The sequence below is a fragment of the Megascapheus bottae genome, chromosome 10, assembly GCF_031878675.1.
Source record: "Megascapheus bottae isolate mThoBot1 chromosome 10, mThoBot2.hap1, whole genome shotgun sequence".
NCBI classification, from domain to species: Eukaryota; Metazoa; Chordata; class Mammalia; order Rodentia; family Geomyidae; genus Megascapheus; species Megascapheus bottae.
In genome coordinates, this window is record NC_143518.1 from 54,212,771 (window position 1) to 54,230,388 (window position 17,618).

A 17,618-nucleotide genomic window follows, 5' to 3' on the forward strand; every position below is an offset into this window, starting at 1 on the left:
AGTTAGATAGTCCTAGGGCTTAAAGTCAGGGACTGAACACTGCCCTCAGGCATTCTCAAGGCTAGCACTCTGCCACTTGAGTCACAGCGCCACTTCCCGTTTTTTCCTGTATATATGGCTACGAGGAATCAAGCCCAGAGCTTTGTGCATGCTAGGTAAGCACTCTTACCACTAGGTCATGCTCCTGGCCCTTTGTATATTTTAAATAGTTAACTTTTTCTCAAAAATATATGGTAAAGCCAGTATACTATAGAAGCCTATAATCCTAGCTACCTGGGAAGCTGAGATCGGAAGGATCCAGTATAAAGACCAACTAGACCAACAGCAACAAAAAGTTTGTAAAACCCATCTCAACCAATAGCATGGCATAGTAGTGCATCTTAAATGGTCAGGAAACAAAAAACAGGAGGATTTCAGTCAAGGCTGTACAGGGCAAAAAGTTAGAATCTATCTCAAACTTAACCACAGGGTTGGATGTCCTAGCAAACTCCTAGCCCTCACTTCAAACTCCAACACAAACAAAAGCATAAAAAAGATGCCATGAAAATATTGTGCTTTCTTTCCTTTAAGTACACATTTAAAATAAAAAGCCAGGCACTGGTGGTTCATCCTAGCTGTCATTCTAGCTACCCAGAAGACTGACATCTGAGGATTGTGGTTCAAAGACCACCCAGGCATGAAAATCTGTGAGACTCTCATCTCCAATTAACCACTAGAAAACTAGAAGTGGCCCAAAATGGTACAGCATTGGTCTTGAGCTGAAGAGCTCAGGGATAGTTTACAGGCTCAGAGTTCAAGCCCCATAACCAGAAAAAAAAAAACCTCATAAAAAATAAAACTATAATTTTGTTTGAGGCATAAATCAAATATTTAAACTTAATGTTGGAAGTTGTGATGAATATCATATAAGTTTATAACTATTTGAGATATTTTTGGAAAAATACATTTTATATATAAATGGCTATATGTATGTGTATAGATCTTGGTTCATGGTTTGGCATAGAAGTAGTAATCCTTACTACTTACTGATTTTACTGATTTTCCCCCATATATCCAAGCAATGTGCCAGACAATTTTTTTAATTCACATTCATCTCAGATCCTATCAAATGTAGGAAGGGGAATAAATGAAAGAAATCCAAAAGCATCAGAGGTGACAATAGATATGGGAGATTTCCACCACAGAGGAACTTAAAGACACAGGCAAACCCAAGTGAATTCACCACTCCATATCTGTGTCCACTTGGATAAGTCAACTCATGCCCCTGTAATTTCATTTTCTTAGCCTAAAAATGGTATTATTCCATCTTATCCAGAGACTTACCTTGAATTCACATAAAACATGGTTTATACACGTAGCGTACAGAGAAAGATTCATTTCTCCCCAAACCTCTTCATCTTTTGAGAAAGAGTTTCATGATCGCCCAGGCTGTTTTCAAACTTGTAATCTTCCTACCTCCGCCTCAGAGGAGAGCCATATGGCATGCATGAACTGCTGTGCACCATTTGATCGATTCACTTTACATGGATATGCGTTGCCTTGAACTTACTTACAGTCAATCTGTCATAAATTGGACAAGTGGGCCAGCATTTACTGGGCACTCACTGTCTTAAAAATTATAGTAGATATTGAGGTACAAATATAAGCATAAAAATTCCTTGTCCTTTAAGATATTTCATCCTCATGGAAAAGTTTCCTTTGGACATGGCTCCCAATATATGATGAAGATCTCAGCTCATTTCCGGAATGATGTAGAAAGGCCTCTTTCTTACCTGAGCTCAGGAAGGTCTCGTGCTTCTGATCTTCCAGGAGTCTCTCACAAGTGAAGAGGCTTGTGTCAGCTATATGTATGGCATGTGAAGGAAGTGAGCTAGCCCAGGTGAGGGCTGGAACTTCCTTGGAATTTCTCTGGTGGCCCAGCACTTCCTCCAGGGCCAAGACACTTAACTGCACACTGTATTGCTCTAACACCTTCCTGCTCCAAGAAGTACTGCCCAAGGGGTTTGATCACTGGTTATAGGTGCTGACAAAGAATATATTTCTTTGGGGCTCCACCTCTCTACTGGGTAAAATTGTTGTTAGGGCAGAAAAGATCGCAGTTATGGAACTGGAAGAGAATTCCCAACAGTGCCCTTTCCCTCTCCTCCAAACCCAGTTTTCCTTAGCCAAGTATCTGCCCAGACACTATGGACTCATTTCTGTTATTTTTCCTTTGCTTTTTCTCTTCCCATTCCTGCTCTGTAACAAGAGTCTTTCCCTCTATTCATCATGAAAGAGGAGACCCATATACCACCCCAGAGTAATCGTGCCTATTTCCACCTTCCCTTCTCTGACTCCAGTGCAGATTTTCCACAGCTTGGGAAAGCCTCTGATGTTGCCTTCCATTTCATGACCTGTAGCCATTTCTCTTCCCAGCACTGGGAGGTTTTCTTCAGCAGGGACTGCTCCATTATGTAGAACCACACTACAAGCCAGGTTAAATTCAAGGTACCTTATATAAATGACAGGCAGTGATTTGAAAAGCACTAAGATGATGGAAGCTATATCACATTCCTCTTCACCTTAGAATCCTAGTTAACAGAATGACGTTGACATATCATCTCACCATTCTGGGCTTCCGTTTATGAATCAAAACTGGAGAGAAACAGCATAGAGCATGTACAAAGTCCTTCTCAGTTCTGATATACAATGGTTCGTTGTGCTTTTGCCTGTGGGATCAGAATGCTCTTTTGATTATCACTGAATGTCTGTGTAGAGTTCCCTGAAGATGAAGACGATGACTTTGCATTGTAATGCTCGATAAATGTGGATATCTAATCTAAGTCATGCTTCCAGCATCTCTTTTTATACTGATTATCTGCTTGGCCGTCCTGGCCTGAGATCCCCCCACTTGTGCTCCCCCATGGCACTAGGGAGAGTCAGTGGCCCCCACCACTTCACGACGTTGATTAAGATGGAGTCTCAAGAACTTGGCCCCTGTGTTGGTCTCAATTCTTGACAGTCCTACTCCAGTGTCTGCCGGTCAAGTAGGCCAGGATTCCAGGCTTTAGCCACTGAACAAAAACACTTGATGAAGTCCACGGACTAGAGTCCATATCACATATCTCATAAATACATACTCATCTGTCCTATTGAACCTTTCCTGACATATCCTCCCTCCTCTCCATTCCTATTTCTCAAGGCAAAGCTGATCCTTCCCACATTTCCACTTTACTCTTATATATTTGTATATATGTATATATATATATATATGTGTGTGTATGTACCTACATATATCTGTGTATATCTACATATGCATTTTGTACTTAACACAGGCAGAAAATCACCACCTTGGGGTTACAGAGCTCTGTCTCCTTCTAGCCTGAGAGCTCTTTGTGCACCTTGCTCAGCTAATATGGGATGCTCACTGAATGAGCTCATGCATTTGCAATTGTTTCTTCTTTATATTGTGTCCTCAAATATGAGCTCCATGATTTAACCTATGAGAGGCCACAGTGCCTTCTCCATTTAGGTGTTGGTGAACTCTATTCCCACAGCCCGAGTGCCTCTCAAATCAATAGAGCTGGAAATGACTCTCAGCACATCTAGTCCCAATTTCCCCATTTCATAAATGGGGAAACCATAGTTCAAAGAGGTTAAGTAACTTGCCCTAAGGTCACTAGGCTGGTAAAAAGTACACTCAGAAGTTGAACCTGACGTGTGTTCACATTCCACCGCACATGTGTTCACTCAACCTTTTGTGAACTCTTCATACATTAGTAAGTAGCTTTCTTCATTAATGAGACTGGGAGAGAAGTTTTTCTGCTTCACGATACTAGGCAGAGACTGTGATAGAAAGTGCATGGTTTTAGCAGTCTGGATCACAAAGAATGAGCGCCAGGAGATCCACTTCTAACACTCACTTTCCCACCAACTCTGATGATGACCGCAAGTGATCCAGACTAGATCGTATATCTTTCGGGCATTGAGTATTCTTCAATAGAATGCAATGACTCTTACCTAGTCAGGCTGGCTCACTGACTTGGCAACAGCAATGTTTATATAAACCTTTAAGCACGAAAGAAGATTTTTATCACTCCTGTGATGGATGAGAGAGATTGTAAGTGGCATTGATTCAATGAGCATTCGATAAACACCTACTAGGTTCAGAACGAGGATTACAATCCCTAATTGTTGACAGCTTTGTGGAAGGGAGTGAGGTGGTGCTTCCAGAACCACAAAGCCAGTTAATACTACTGAGGGTGTAGAAGGGAAATGCCAAGACGCCCCAGGGGCTACCTGTGACACAGAGGAGCATCGGGGGTGCGCTTCCAAGCATGGGCAGAACTGCAATGGACAGAGATGCTAGAGAGTATGGTTGAACAAAGGGCATTTGGGGTGGAAAGGAGCTGGAACTCTAGCTAGAACTAGTTCTTGAGGACTGCAAAGTGGATTTGTTTGACTGGAGCTGGGTTGTGCACAGAGGAGCAGTACAAGGTCAAGTTGGAAATAAAGCTATACTATCAATGACAAAGGAAATCATGGCGAGGAGTATGAATGTGGCCTTTGAGTCTAGAAATGTAAGTGCTAGCTCTAGTCTTCCCTTCTCCTTACCTGGTGGTCTTGGCAAGTTCACTTCCCTCCCTCTTCTGAGAACTGTAGGAGAATAAATAAAATCATTTCTTAAGTCCCTTTTAATTGGACCTTCTCGATTCTGTAATGTGTTACTTTCTCTCTAAGGCAATAGAGAGCCATTGCTGCATCTGACAGGAAGGGAGAGCCATGGTAAATGCTGTGTATTAAGCAGGAACCTTTCAAGGGCAGTGTGGGATTGATATATGGTTAGTTATCAAGTGGAGCAGATGAAGACATTGGGGGTACCTTTCATGTGCATATCAAAGTGAGGTTTCAAAACTGGGGGCCAGCACCTAATAAGTGCCAGTGACATTGTAAAGATAAACTGAAGAAAGAGAATCCCTTCTTACGCAACACAGTTAGCTTCCTTAGCAAGCCATTTTGGGAGCAGCAAACATTTTCTAGACACAAGTTTTGTTGTTGTTGTTGTTGTTGTTGTTTTAAAGGAAATACACCATTCCTTTTTCCACGGCAAGTCCTGAGTTTGCTACTCAGGGTTTTTTATGTCTACGATGTCATAGCTGCTGATGTCTGGCTTTCTGCCCAGTTGCATCACTTTAAAGGGAACACTGAGAAACACAGGCCTTCCGGTTCCTCTGGAGGAAGAACTCCAGCTCAAGACATGGCCAGGCAGGTAGAAAACTTTGCCACTCCCAAGCCTTCAGTGCTGGGAATTTTGTTACAGCCCCAGCTGACTTCTAAGAGACAGGCATGGCAGGGCAGGGTGGAACAGCTGACTGCCCGGAGCACACACTTTCAGTTCCCTGTCTGCCAGGCTGCTAGCCGGGATGATGTCACTTCCCTTTCCTGCGTTTTTCTATCATACTCTGTTGAGCCAGCTCAACTTGCATGATCCTTTTTACCTCCATCTACACTTCCTCTGACATCACTGAGTCTCCAGAGTTGGGTAACTGAGTCTCAGAGTTGGGGAGCCTCCCCAAGACACAGAGTCAAGAACAAAAACCCACACAAGGCCTTGAATTCACAGTTATTTCACTTAAGAGAATGGAGATTAACTCACTTCCTTATTTGCGGGTATTGGGATTTGAACTCAGGGTCCATGTACTGGCTAACCAGGCTTTCAGACTTGCAGACCTTTGGGTTTTGTGTATGTGTGTGCTAGTTACTCTCGAGATAGGGTTGTACTTCCTGCTCAGGCTCTCCACCAGACTGATCTACCTATTTTAGTGTTTGCATCATTGCTAGGATAACAGGCTCTAAGAACTGGGTCCAGGAAAAAAGAACTCATGAGCTTCTGCTTAGGCCGGACTTGAACTTTCAGTCTTCCCAATCTCAGCCTCCCAAGAGCTAGGATTACAAGTGTGAGTCACCTGCACCCTGCCTTAATTCCTCCCTTTTTAATTTCAAAGACAAGTATGTAGAATCTCTCATATGTGGACCCTGAGTTTATGGGACCTTCCAAAAACCTCACAGCATGCAAGCCTGGAGATTCTAACCTGGGAGAAGACGGATAACAAGAAGCTGTGTCGTGCCACGAGGTGGTGGTTCACGCCTGTAATTCTAGCTTGTCAGGAGGCTGAAATCTGAGAACTGCAGTTCAAGACAGCCCAGGTAGGAAAGTCTACACGACTCTTATATCCAATTAAATCACAGAAAAAGCTGAAAGTAGCAATGGGGCTCAAGTGGCAGAGCACTAGCCTTGAACAAAAGGAGCTCAGGGACAGCACCTGGGCCCAAACACCTTTGTGTTCTATTGTAGTGGCTTCAGATATCTCAAAGTATCACTTACACTCATCGTTGCTTAGAAATTATGCCGACTTATATTAATGAATGCCCTAATAGATAAATATCCTATTTATCATTTCCATATTCTGGTTGCTGTATTTTTATGTGATTGGTTTCCTCTAGAATCTTTTCTGTCTCTGTTAATTATGTTATGCATTTAGAAACAGAGATGCATCTCCCACAGCACTAAGTCTTCAAATGAACAGGACCACTGAAAGGGCCCAAAGCTTCCATGGCTGGGCTGAATGTCTGAGAGCTGATAGCAATGTGTATGTGTGTGTGTGTGTGTGTGTGTGTGTGTGTGTCTGTCTGTCTGTCTGATATCAATATGTGTGCGAGAGCATATGTATGTACACACGTATGCATTCCACTACTGGGGCTTGAACTCAGAACCCCCCTCTCTCTCTTTTTTATTTTTTTGAGGATCATGGGGCTTGAACTCTGGACCTGGGCACTGTTCCTGAGCTCTTCAGCTCAAGGCTACTGCCCTACCCTTGAGCCCAGCCCCACTTCCAGTTTTCTTGAGGTTAACTGGAGATAAGTGTCTCAGGTCCTTTTGTGCCCAAGCTGGCTCTGAACCTTGATCCTCAGATCTCACCCTCCTGTGTAGCTAGGATTATAGGCGTGAGCCACCACGCCCAGCTGACCCTCTCTTTTTTACTTATTTGAGCCACACCTTCTGTTCCAGATTTTTCTGGTTAGTTGCAGATAACATTTACAGACTGGTCAGGCTGGAATGGCACAGAATGCTTTGATTTTCAGATCTCATCTTCCTGAGTAGGAGTTTAGGTATAATCTGCCAGCACTGGACTCATCACAACTTTCTCAGTCTATATTCTCACCCCCAATTCCTTGCCTACCGGTGATATGCAGACCTCTGCCCAGAGCTCATCTCCAGGGAGGATCATTTTGCTAGGCTGCCATGCTCCAGCCCTGATCCATAGAGGCACAGGATACATCAAGTGCATAGGCTGCTCTATGTCTTGTGCTAAGTATGGTGATCGACCATACTGACCCAAGCAAGGCACTAGAGCCAGTCCAGGGAAGACTCCTACCTGGTGCTCCTGCATGTGCCCCCGGGAGAGCTGTAGCAGGAAAAGAAAGGTGGTGGATTGGCATGCAATACCAGAGCAGGAAGGTGGTATCGTCTGCCCGGGCAGAAACTGTGAGCCCCCAGCCATGGAGCTGCATGTCTGTCCCATTCCGAGGATGCACATTTTGTCTGGCACCTCTCACTCATTTCACTTGACTACTGTGAATGATGGAAATCATTAAGCAGCTACTTAATTAATGCCCTCACTTCTAATGAGCCCATTGCACACATCCAGTCCCAAGTACACAAGATCTCCAATCGTCCTAACAATCCCGTAGGTAGAAACCGCCAACAGCGCGCAGACCAGGAAGTTGAGACTCTCCTTTAGTACACTGTCCCAAACCACTGAGTAAGTGGTAGGGCCAAGATTTCACACCAAAGCCGGTCCCAACTTCCAGCTAGTCCATGATTTGAGGCGATAGCTACCCTGAGTGTGCTTGGCTGGCAGCAATTTCCTCTGGGGGAATGAGAGAGTGTCCCCAAGAGAAATCCAGAGTGGCATCTGGGCCAAGAACATTGTGTGACACATTCAGAAGCTTTGCTTTGCACTGGCCATGAACTTGTGTACAACTTCAGAAGCTTGTTGTGCATTCGTCCAGACTTCTTTTTATATGTCTGGGTTTCATTATCCGCACTGCTGGCATTTAGAGCAGTCACCTGGGTCCTGGGCCACAGAGAAGTGAACTTCTCCAGGAGAAGGAAGAGAGGACCCCAGGCCAGACAGACAGAGCCTGGACTCAACTTCCAGATCTGCCGTCACTGTGCCAGGGGGCCTTCTTTGGTCAAGTCCCCACTGTCCTAAGCTTCAGTTGACTTCACTGATGTGATGCACACAGGAATTAGAGGCTCTGTGGCTGCTTCTGAGGCATTGATGAGGGGCCGTAAAGCCAGAGGTCCTGGGCACATAGGTGCCCCCCACCCTTTTTACTGACAAGTGAAGGTGAGCCCAACTTTTTCAGGGCAATTACCAGAGCTGATAGAGGACTCAGAAGGGAGGTTTGGAAGTGGAGGGGTAATTGAATGCTTGGTTATTTAGCAAGTATTTCTTTTTTTCTCCTTTTCTCTTGTTTGCCTGTACTGGATTTGAACTCAGGGGCTTGTTCACCTGGGTGAACAATTTAAAGACCCAGTGATGTGATTTGAGGTGACTTTCTCCTTTCAATGTCTCAGATGCTGGAGACTTAGTCCCTGGTGTGACAGGTGGTAGGACCTGTAAGAGATGAGGCCTGGTAGGAGGTCCTTAGGTCACTGAGTGGAAACCTGGCAGTGAACTAAGCTATGTATCCAGGAATTTTAGATCTCCTGAGAACAAGTTGTGACAAGAGCAAGCCTTTACCCCTACATCATTTTCTGCTGTTCTGTCCGGAGATGTCTTCTCTGTTGTAATGTCCTCACCAGAGCCAAGGAATTGCTAGCTCTATGTCCTTGAACCTGCAGAACTGCAAGCTAAGTAACCCTCCCCCTTTTTTTTAAAGTAACCCAACCTCAGGTATTTTGTTTCAACAACAACAATAAGGGGAGCCATAAAACACTCTTTAGAACCATTTTCTGCACCAGTTCTGAGCCTCGAATAAACCTTTATCCCATTCTGGGCTTCAGGTTCCCCATCTAGATATGTTATTTATGCTTCTTTTATTCTTCTAGTCTGTATTTAACTGAATCTCCAAATCAAAAGGCACTTCCTCTCAGAGGTAAAGCACAGAGTTTATGTAGATAAATCATCTGATATCACATAAACTACAGAAGACATAACTTTACAATAATTTAATGGGAAGCTGATCCTTTCCTTCCAGGCTAGCATCATTATAAATAAAACAACAAACTACTTGGCTATTTTCAAGTGGGATCAAACAGCCCATGACCAGCCAATGGGATTTTTCACTTGCAGGGTGAGATCAGCCCAGACTCATTTGTTTTCTCCTGCAATTCCCCAACCCTAAAGGAGAGAATACCAAAACAGCAGGGAGGCATCTGGGTATGAAACGAGGTCCATCTCTCTATCCTTCCAAGCCTGCTGTAATCATAAGAAACTTCCACAGAGATGTTTGTCCTTGGATAATTAGGAACTTGATGTCAAGCGTGGGAAGCTTCCTGAAGATTCTTGTTGATCCAGGCTAAAAAGATGTTAAGCTCACCCAGGGACTTAATGGCGGCAGCACGGGTCTCCAGCTGAAACCAATAAAACCACTGTGAGTTTCCACCTTGAGACTGTGCCAACATTCGCGATCACTGTCCCCCGACTTGAGTCCCCATGTGTTTTGCTTTTTTAAAATTTTTTATTGTAATTAAGAGAAGGGTTACATTATATTTGCCAGATAAAAGTACATTTCTTGACAATCATTGCTACCCCTTCTCATGTTTTTGTCCCCATTTGTAGTTTGCTTTTTATTTATCAAATATATCTGCATAGCGGCCATTTGACATTGTTTTCCTGATAGATGACCAGCTTTGTTTTCTACAAACAAGCCGTTAAATCATGCCAACTCCTTATAAACAAAATAAATCCTTTGTTTCTTTCCCCTCTGTTTTCCCTCCCCTCTCCCTGCCACTCTGCTTTTCACAGGAAAGATTTGCCTTGCTGGACATTTCTTTTCTTGTTTGCTTTTCACACCAGCTTGCTTTTAGTACTTCTGTCTTCCCTGAAAGTCTTAGCGCCTTTGGTGATCTCCAAGGGAAAGAAAGTCCATGCTGTCCCCATCTGACTCTAAAAAACACCCCTAAGGCCCAGTGTCCCCGACTGCATCACAGAGGATTAGTCAAAGAATCAGAACTAGATTGTGACTCCCGACCTCCACAGCTCCTTCCACATGAAAAGGAGATGATCTAAAGGTGCATACATGGAGCCAAGCCAACGGGGACAAAAAAAAAAAAAAAAACCTACCTCCACCACTTAGAGGCAGAGAAGAAGTGGATAACTCACAACCTACTGTGGCCTGGTTTTCCTCATTCACCCAGGGAAGATAATATCCATAAGATTATTGCGAAGGATCGATGTGGCCACACGTTTGTGGGCTTGAAACAGTATCAGGCTCACATTATGAACCGCTTGACCCTTGACTCTTTCTGCATTATCTAACGGAGATAAAGAGCTTTGCAGACTTCCCCCACCACACACACAACCTCCTTTGTGTTCAAAGCCTGTGGCATCTTCCTTCAGTGTGGTCAGAACACAGAAACTTGGACCTCCTCATGGGCCTTCTGAAACAGTTCTTGCAATGATATACGCATATGAGAAGCATGGCTTTTATACTGATATTTTACATTGGCATGGGAAACACTGTGCATTCATCAGGATGCAGAATACCTACAGTGGGTGCTGCCACAGGATACCCCACACACAACATGTATATTTCGTGCATAACAGCATAGGATTCGCTGTGGTTCTTGTTTCCTCTGTATCACCCCCATCTTCCCAGCACTTACTTTTCCCCAAGTTCTAGCCCAGTCAGGCCTGGTAAGTGAAGGTATAAAGAAACTAATAGAGGGATAATGGAGAATTAGCCAACGAGCTAAGACCAATACACACACACATACACACACACACACACACACACACACACACACACACACACACACACACTTCACAGATAAAGTCTTACAGGGCAAATCTATCACAAAAACTCACTGGGTGTTAAATGAGTGGCTTGGAGTGAAGAGGAGGCTGAAAGGCTGTTTGTTACTCTCCATCAAAATATCTACCCTTCATTTGTCATAGTCTCCATCTTCTTTCCAGACCTCACCTGATTGTAGTTGTCCTGGATGATGCTGGTGGCATTGGTGGCTTCTTCACTGCACTGGCACCGGCTCTGCTCCTGCCGTGACACAGTGGAATCGGCACCTGTCAGCCCACCTTATCACAGGGCCCACTGGCTGCCACTTCCCACCAGAGAAGAGACACGTCTCCTCCCACCCAGGTAAGGAGCAGGTGAGCAAATTCAGGTGGAGCAGACAGGAAAGAGCACCGCCAGCGTATGAACGTGGCCGACATTTGACCATGACTTTGGCTTTTTTTCTGGATTCACAGCACTAAGAGAGTAAATGTGACATCTGTTTTGTCACTACTCTGTGAATGCAGCACCCCAAAAGGTAAGGCATTCAACATTTGTCGGGTTGATGAAATTGTTAGCTGTGGCCATTGGATTTCGTGATTGTAATACTCTAGGCAGAGTGGGATTCATTACTTTTCTAACAGTGTTAGAATCTGGGGCAGAGAGAACTGATATCACTTGCCAAAGAAACCCAGATTTCTTTGATCTAAGTTGTTTTGTTGGTGGTGGTTAGTTATGGCTTTGATTCTGATGGTTGATTTTAATAAATAATAGTGAATCTGCAGATGACCCTTAGGGACAAGCTGTACCAAGAAACAACCCAAAGGAATCCTACACTGAAACTCAAAAAGACCACAGTAAGACCAGAATCCTTCACATGTCCCTCACAGGGACACTTAAGGTGAGTTGGTTGTCTCAGGAGATTGTCCAAGAGGAGACCCATCTGATGACATGGGGCAGCTGACAAGAAGTCTTAGAACAGGAGTGACTACCATGAGATGGTTACTAATACTTCTTTCTCCCACAGATGAGGACACCCCCCACCCACACCCCGCTACCCGTCTCAGAAGACCTGCTGGGGGCCAATCCGACCCAGGCCCTCTGGAGGCATTCACAGAGCCGATGTCACGGACTTACACATTGCTGCAGAGTTTCCTGTATTTGGAGGAAAGAGTTGGCAAAGTTGCTGATTTCCTTCTCGATTTTGGAGTTTGACTCCTGATGATTCTTGAACACCTTGTCCAGGTAGAATGCAAGGAGGTTCCTGGTCATGCAGCAGACATCTATGGGCTACAGATACAACTTAGAGAGCTGCCCCCTCCCCAGCCCTCTTTTATTATCTTAGAGACCCAGTCCAAGCTGTCCACGTAGGGACAGCAAGAAGCGAGAGAACTAGATGTTATTTTCTAAAATTCATAACAGCCTCAGAATGCTCATTATCTCTCCCCATAGCCAAGCTACTTAGGGGGGAGGCCAGGAGGTATGGCAACCAAAAGAGGGGGTGCAAAACTCCCATCAGAGATTAGAATTCCAAGTAATGTCTCCCATCCCTCAAGACTCATGGCTATAGCACATCAGGTATATTGGGTAGATATTGTGTTTATCCTGGCTACTCTGCTCTGGACCACAGTGCTGGGCTCTCTTCCAGTCTGTCCTTTTAAACTGCCAGGATCATTGGAATGGAGCTGATTTGCAAGACTGGAAACTGACTGTATGCATATGAGTAAGAGGAGTTTCCAATGCTATCCCAGGGAAACTGGCTAAACAGTGTCCTTCTAACAATCTGTACTCTGCCCTCCAGTCAATTTCTGGCAGAAGATTTTAGTCCAAGTAGGGAGTGGCTCACAGCATATCCATCTTCATTAGCCTGAAAGCAAGCACCCTCCCTGGCCTCAAGGGCAGCTTTTCCTAGATGGCAGTAAAGTTGACTAGCCACATGGAAAATCTCTTTCTCTGTTTTTCTCCGGGCCCTTTTATTAGAGGGAAACTACTATTACACTACTAAAGAGTAAGGAAAGAGAGAAGGAGAAGGAGAAGGAGAAGAAGGAGCAGGAGAAGGAGGAGAAGGAGAAGGAGAAGGAGAAGGAGAAGAAGAAGAAGAAGAAGAAGAAGAAGAAGAAGAAGAAGAAGAAGAAGAAGAAGAAGAAGAAGAAGAAGAGGAGGAGGAAGAGGAGGAAGAGGAGGAAGAGGAGGAAGAGGAGGAAGAGGAGGAAGAGGAGGAAGAAGAAGAAGAAGAAGAAGAAGAAGAAGAAGAAGAAGAAGAAGAGGAGGAGGAGGAGGAGGAGGAGGAGGAGGAGGAGGAGGAGGAGGAGGAAAAGAGGAAGGAAAGTGAAAAAGGAGAGAGGAAGAGAAGGAAGAAGAAAGGGAGTGAAGAAAGAAAGGAGGAAGAGAGAGAAAAGAGAAGCAGGAGAAAGACGAGATCAAACTGCTTTGCACTTTAGTCTCCTCAGGGAGGATTTCACACACTTCTAAAACATTTTGTAAACATGGAACTTACTTTTGTCTCCAAAAACCCTTCCGTGACTCAGTTGCCTGTGTATGGAATGTCAGGTCTCTCAGCCTGGCTTCCAAAGGCTTTAAGGAAGCTATTCACCTCGTCTCCAGCCACTCACAAATCCAGTCACAAACCCAGTCACCTCCCAGTCCTCTCCACCCACCCTTGCTTTCATCAATCTGGTACCCATTCCCCCAAGCACCCCAAATCCCTTCCTCCCTTCTGTCCCTTACGCTACAACGTCCTCAGTTTTTTAGTGACTCTTATTTAATTTCCCTTCATAGCAACTTCCAAACGATTCCAAACCACAAACATCCTGCTCCCCCCCCCCAGCATATGTCTGCCCCCTCCCATCACAATCTAAGGAAATGGCATTTCTTTAAGACCCAGGACAGAAGTATTCCCAGTAGCCTTAAACACTGACAACACACCAAGTGGAGATTTCTTTCTTAGCCCATGGCCATGTTACTTGAAAGATTAAAACACACTTAAAATAAACTAAAAGCAAACACAGACCAAGCAATACCTTTATACCCTGCAGATTTTCCAATGTGGACAGGATAGTGACATTTCGAAAGACATCCTGCTTTTGCTGCGGAAGGAAACAGAAGGATAGACATCGGTGATGACATCTCACTTTCCCCTGAAACACCAGGGTAACTGGAAAGAGCTTCCTTGCCAGCCAAGACTGGAGGTGAGCTACACCCTTCCACACCCCACACCCTCACCCAACCCATACTCACCAAAGTCTCTTTGATTATGTCAAAACTAAAGCGTAGATGGCCCACGTCCACAGAAAGAAGGCAATTCCTGAGATGAAAGCAATTCCCTGAGAACAGGACAAGCAGCAGCCAGAGGAAAACACTCTGTACCTTCATGTTCTGTCCAACCTAGAGAACAACGAAACAAGGAAAAACTAGCCGTGTGTTCCTTCTGGAAACCACACTGGGCAGGTCAGGAGACAGCTAAGACTCGAATCACAGCACTGAGATGTTTCGGGGGCTTGTGTCTCCTCTTCTGGTTGTCTGGACTCTGTTAAAAATAAGCTCTCCCCACATCCCAACCCCAGGAAGCACAGGGGGGGCCTCTGAAGTCCTTGGGCGCACATTTGTGAGTCTGTCACTACCCTGACTCAACCCAACTTACTTTGTCAACAGGAGAGAGAAATATTGTTTTTAATCAATTGAATAAAGAAAAACAAGGTTGGTCGTAAGTCATGGCAATTAGGCAACAGATCTGAAAAAAAAAATATTGAAGCACATTTGGGCTTTTTATTGTTGTTTGACCCTCAAGTAAGCAACACCCTTTTATGATAAAACCTCAGATTGTATCTGCTTAAAAACATTTGTTTAGAGCTAACTAGGCAGATTTTTGATTTCTGGAGAAGGCGGGGAAGGAAGGCACAGCTATGTCTCTTAAAAGCTACTTAGTCACAGTGAGGAACTAGGGAAAGAATGCCTTCTCCCTCCCCAAGGCCAAGCCGATGGCTTCACATCTGTCATGAACAGAGACAGAGACAGAACTTCGCAGCTGGCTAGTTCCTAAGCAGAGCAAGACTTCTTGCTCCTTGATGCCTCTCTCGTGTACCCTTGTTGCTTGTTTCTGTCTACCTCTTTGTTTAAAAGCATGTCACATGAGTCCAGTGCTGGTGGCTCATGCCCATAATCCTCCCTACTCAAGTGGCTGAGATCTGAGGATCAAGGTTTGAAGCCAGTCTGGCTGCAAAAGTCTGTGGGACTCATCTCCAATGAACCACAAAGAAAAAAACCAGAAAACAAAAGGAAATGGATGTAGCTCTGTGGTAGAGTGCAAGCTTTGAGCAAAAAAGTGGAGGGACAGCAGCCAGATTCTGAGTTCAAGCCCCAGGGCTCAAACCCACTAAAGGGTGCTCCCGCTCTCTCTCTCTCTCTCTCTCTCTCTCTCTCTATCTCTCTCTCTCTCTCTCTCTCTCTCTCTCTCTCTCTCTCTCTCTCTCTCTCTCTCTCTCTCTCTCTCTCTCACACACACACACACACACACACACACACACGTCACATGTTGCTCGTGGGGTGACAGGCACATCCATGCCTCACTGTACAGCTTGTTATCTTTCTCCGAGCCCTCCCCATAGCACAGTATTCCCAGACAAAGCTTGGCCTTAAAGGTGAGTCTTAGAACAACACCTATGGCTGGAGCAGCCCAGTGCCCAGGGTCCCACCTGGCCTCACCGTGTCCTCACTTCTGGTTGAGTCTGCTGGGCTCGGCCTGACTATCCTGTGTGGCGATAGACAAGTGGGCTCTGAACCTAGAGAGCCAGCTAGAGATCTGCAGGGCCTCCACCCCTACCCTTGACTGTGGTTGGGGTGGTTGTGGCCATAAAAACTCCCAGGGAGCAAGAGCTACACTGTTCTCAGCACCCCCACCCCTGCACTCCCTGACTCCCTCTCCAGAAAAGCCCAGAACCAGCAACTCCTGCCTCTCCTTAGCTTCTGCCCTTCCACGAGCCCAGGTAGATGGATCTGGAGGCCTGGCCCTCGCCAGGGAGGGGACACAGTAGGCTAAACACCTTGATCTCCCTGTTTTCATTTCTTCCACATTCAGTGAGGTCTGCGGCAACTCCCCTGAGCTCTGTCCCTCTAATGTCACTGCACATATCTTGACCAATTCAGGTAATAACAGAAGGTCACGTACCTCCACCACACCACGTGTGTTGGAAACATTTCACACAGTGTTCCTGCTCACCACAGCCTGTGAGGGAACTGAGACACCTGACAGATTAGCACCTGAAGGGGAGCTGGCAGCCCTGCCCTCCTCTCCTCTCCCACCCCAGCTGGCAATCCCAGCCCTTCCCTTTCCGCCAGACCTAAAGGGAACCACTTGTGAATGAGTCCTACTGGTCCAGAGCTACACTATACACTTTTTTTTTTTTTGCCAGTCCTGGGCTTGAGCTCAGGGCCTGAGCACTGTCCTTGGCCTTTCTCAAGGCTAGAGCGCTACCACTTGAGCCTCAGCACCACTTCCAGCTTTTTTCTATGTATGTGGTACCAAGGAATCGAACCCGGGTCTTCGCGCATGCTAGGCAAGCACTTTAACCACTAGGCCAAACTCCCAGCCCTTACACTATACACTTTTAAAGATATTTAATAATGCAAAGAAGGTTAAAAGTAGATGAAAATGAAGCTTGTAGGTGGGGATGAGAGGGAAAAAAATGGAGAAACATTGTCCAAAAAGAAATGGACTCTGTACCTGACTTATATAATGGAAACCCCTCTATACATAACTTTTATAATAACAATGATTTTTTTAAACAAATAAGTTAAAAAATAAAAAGTGCAACTTTACCAGAAAGTTCCTAGAATGAAAAGGCAGTAGTAAAGACATTAATTCCTGCCCTTTTTTTCATTTCCTTCCTTCTATCCATCCTTCCTTTCCTCTTTCCTTTCTTTCTCTTCCTTCTTTCCTTCCTTTCTTCCTTCCTGTTTCCCTCCCTCCTTCCTTCCCTCCCTCCTTCTTTCCCTCCCTCCTTCCTTCCCTCCTTCCCTCCCTCCTTCCTTCCTTCCTTCCCTCCCTCTCTCCTTTCCTCCCTTCCTCCCTCCCTTCATTCTTGTCTTTCCCTTCTTCTTTTCTTCTTTCTTCCTTTTATTTCTTCATTCAGTTCCTCTTTCCTTCCTTCTCTCCTTCATTTCTTTGTTTTCTTTCTTCTTCTTTCCTTCCTTTATCTCTTCTCATAGAAAGAAGGTGCCAGAACACTTACCCCCACATGGAATATCCACCCCTTCCCATTCTACAGAAGTCCTAACACCCAGGACAGTGCAGGTGGTGCACGGTGGAGAACTGATGGCATGAAGGATGAGGCTGAGAAGCAGAGGCCAGGACGGACCCCCACCCGCCTCTCACTCTCACCATGCCTTCCAGCTGCTCTGCCCGTCTCCTCCCAGGTGCTCTCTGCCACTTGGGGAAGGCTGGTCACTTTTATGCAAGTGGTAAGAGGAAATGCTGTCAGGATTCACTGGGTGGGTCCATTCTCAGGAGCTTGAGTTTCCCCCTCTTTCTTGAGCATTTCATTTTCTTAATTATTTTTCTTTTCTTCTTCTTTGCGATATAGCTGATTAATCATTACAAAGAAATGCCTCTTTTTTCTTTT

General features: G+C 45.1%; 1 protein-coding gene across 1 annotated transcript; it reads right to left on the reverse strand.

Annotated features, from left to right (window-relative positions):
• Positions 1-9,284: 9,284 nt before the first annotated feature.
• Positions 9,285-14,373, reverse strand: Il19 (interleukin 19). The gene is made up of 6 exons (XM_090339928.1): positions 14,239-14,373; positions 14,022-14,087; positions 12,139-12,291; positions 12,074-12,076; positions 11,194-11,265; positions 9,285-9,622 (listed from the first exon to the last, which is right to left on the reverse strand). The coding sequence occupies exons 1-6, from the start codon at positions 14,371-14,373 to the stop codon at positions 9,527-9,529; spliced, it is 525 nt and encodes a 174-aa protein (XP_090196054.1). The 3' UTR covers positions 9,285-9,526.
• Positions 14,374-17,618: the final 3,245 nt, after the last annotated feature.

Bases quoted from the DNA above. Each gene is read 5' to 3' on its own strand.
- Il19 (XM_090339928.1), bottom strand. From the start codon at position 14,373: ATGAAGGTACAGAGTGTTTTCCTCTGGCTGCTGCTTGTCCTGTTCTCA. The intron at 14,088-14,238 runs GTGAGTATGGGT...TTCCTTCCGCAG, and splicing joins ACATAATCAAAGAGACTTTG to CAAAAGCAGGATGTCTTTCG. The intron at 12,292-14,021 runs GTATTGCTTGGT...TTGTATCTGTAG, and splicing joins AAAATCTGCAGGGTATAAAG to CCCATAGATGTCTGCTGCAT.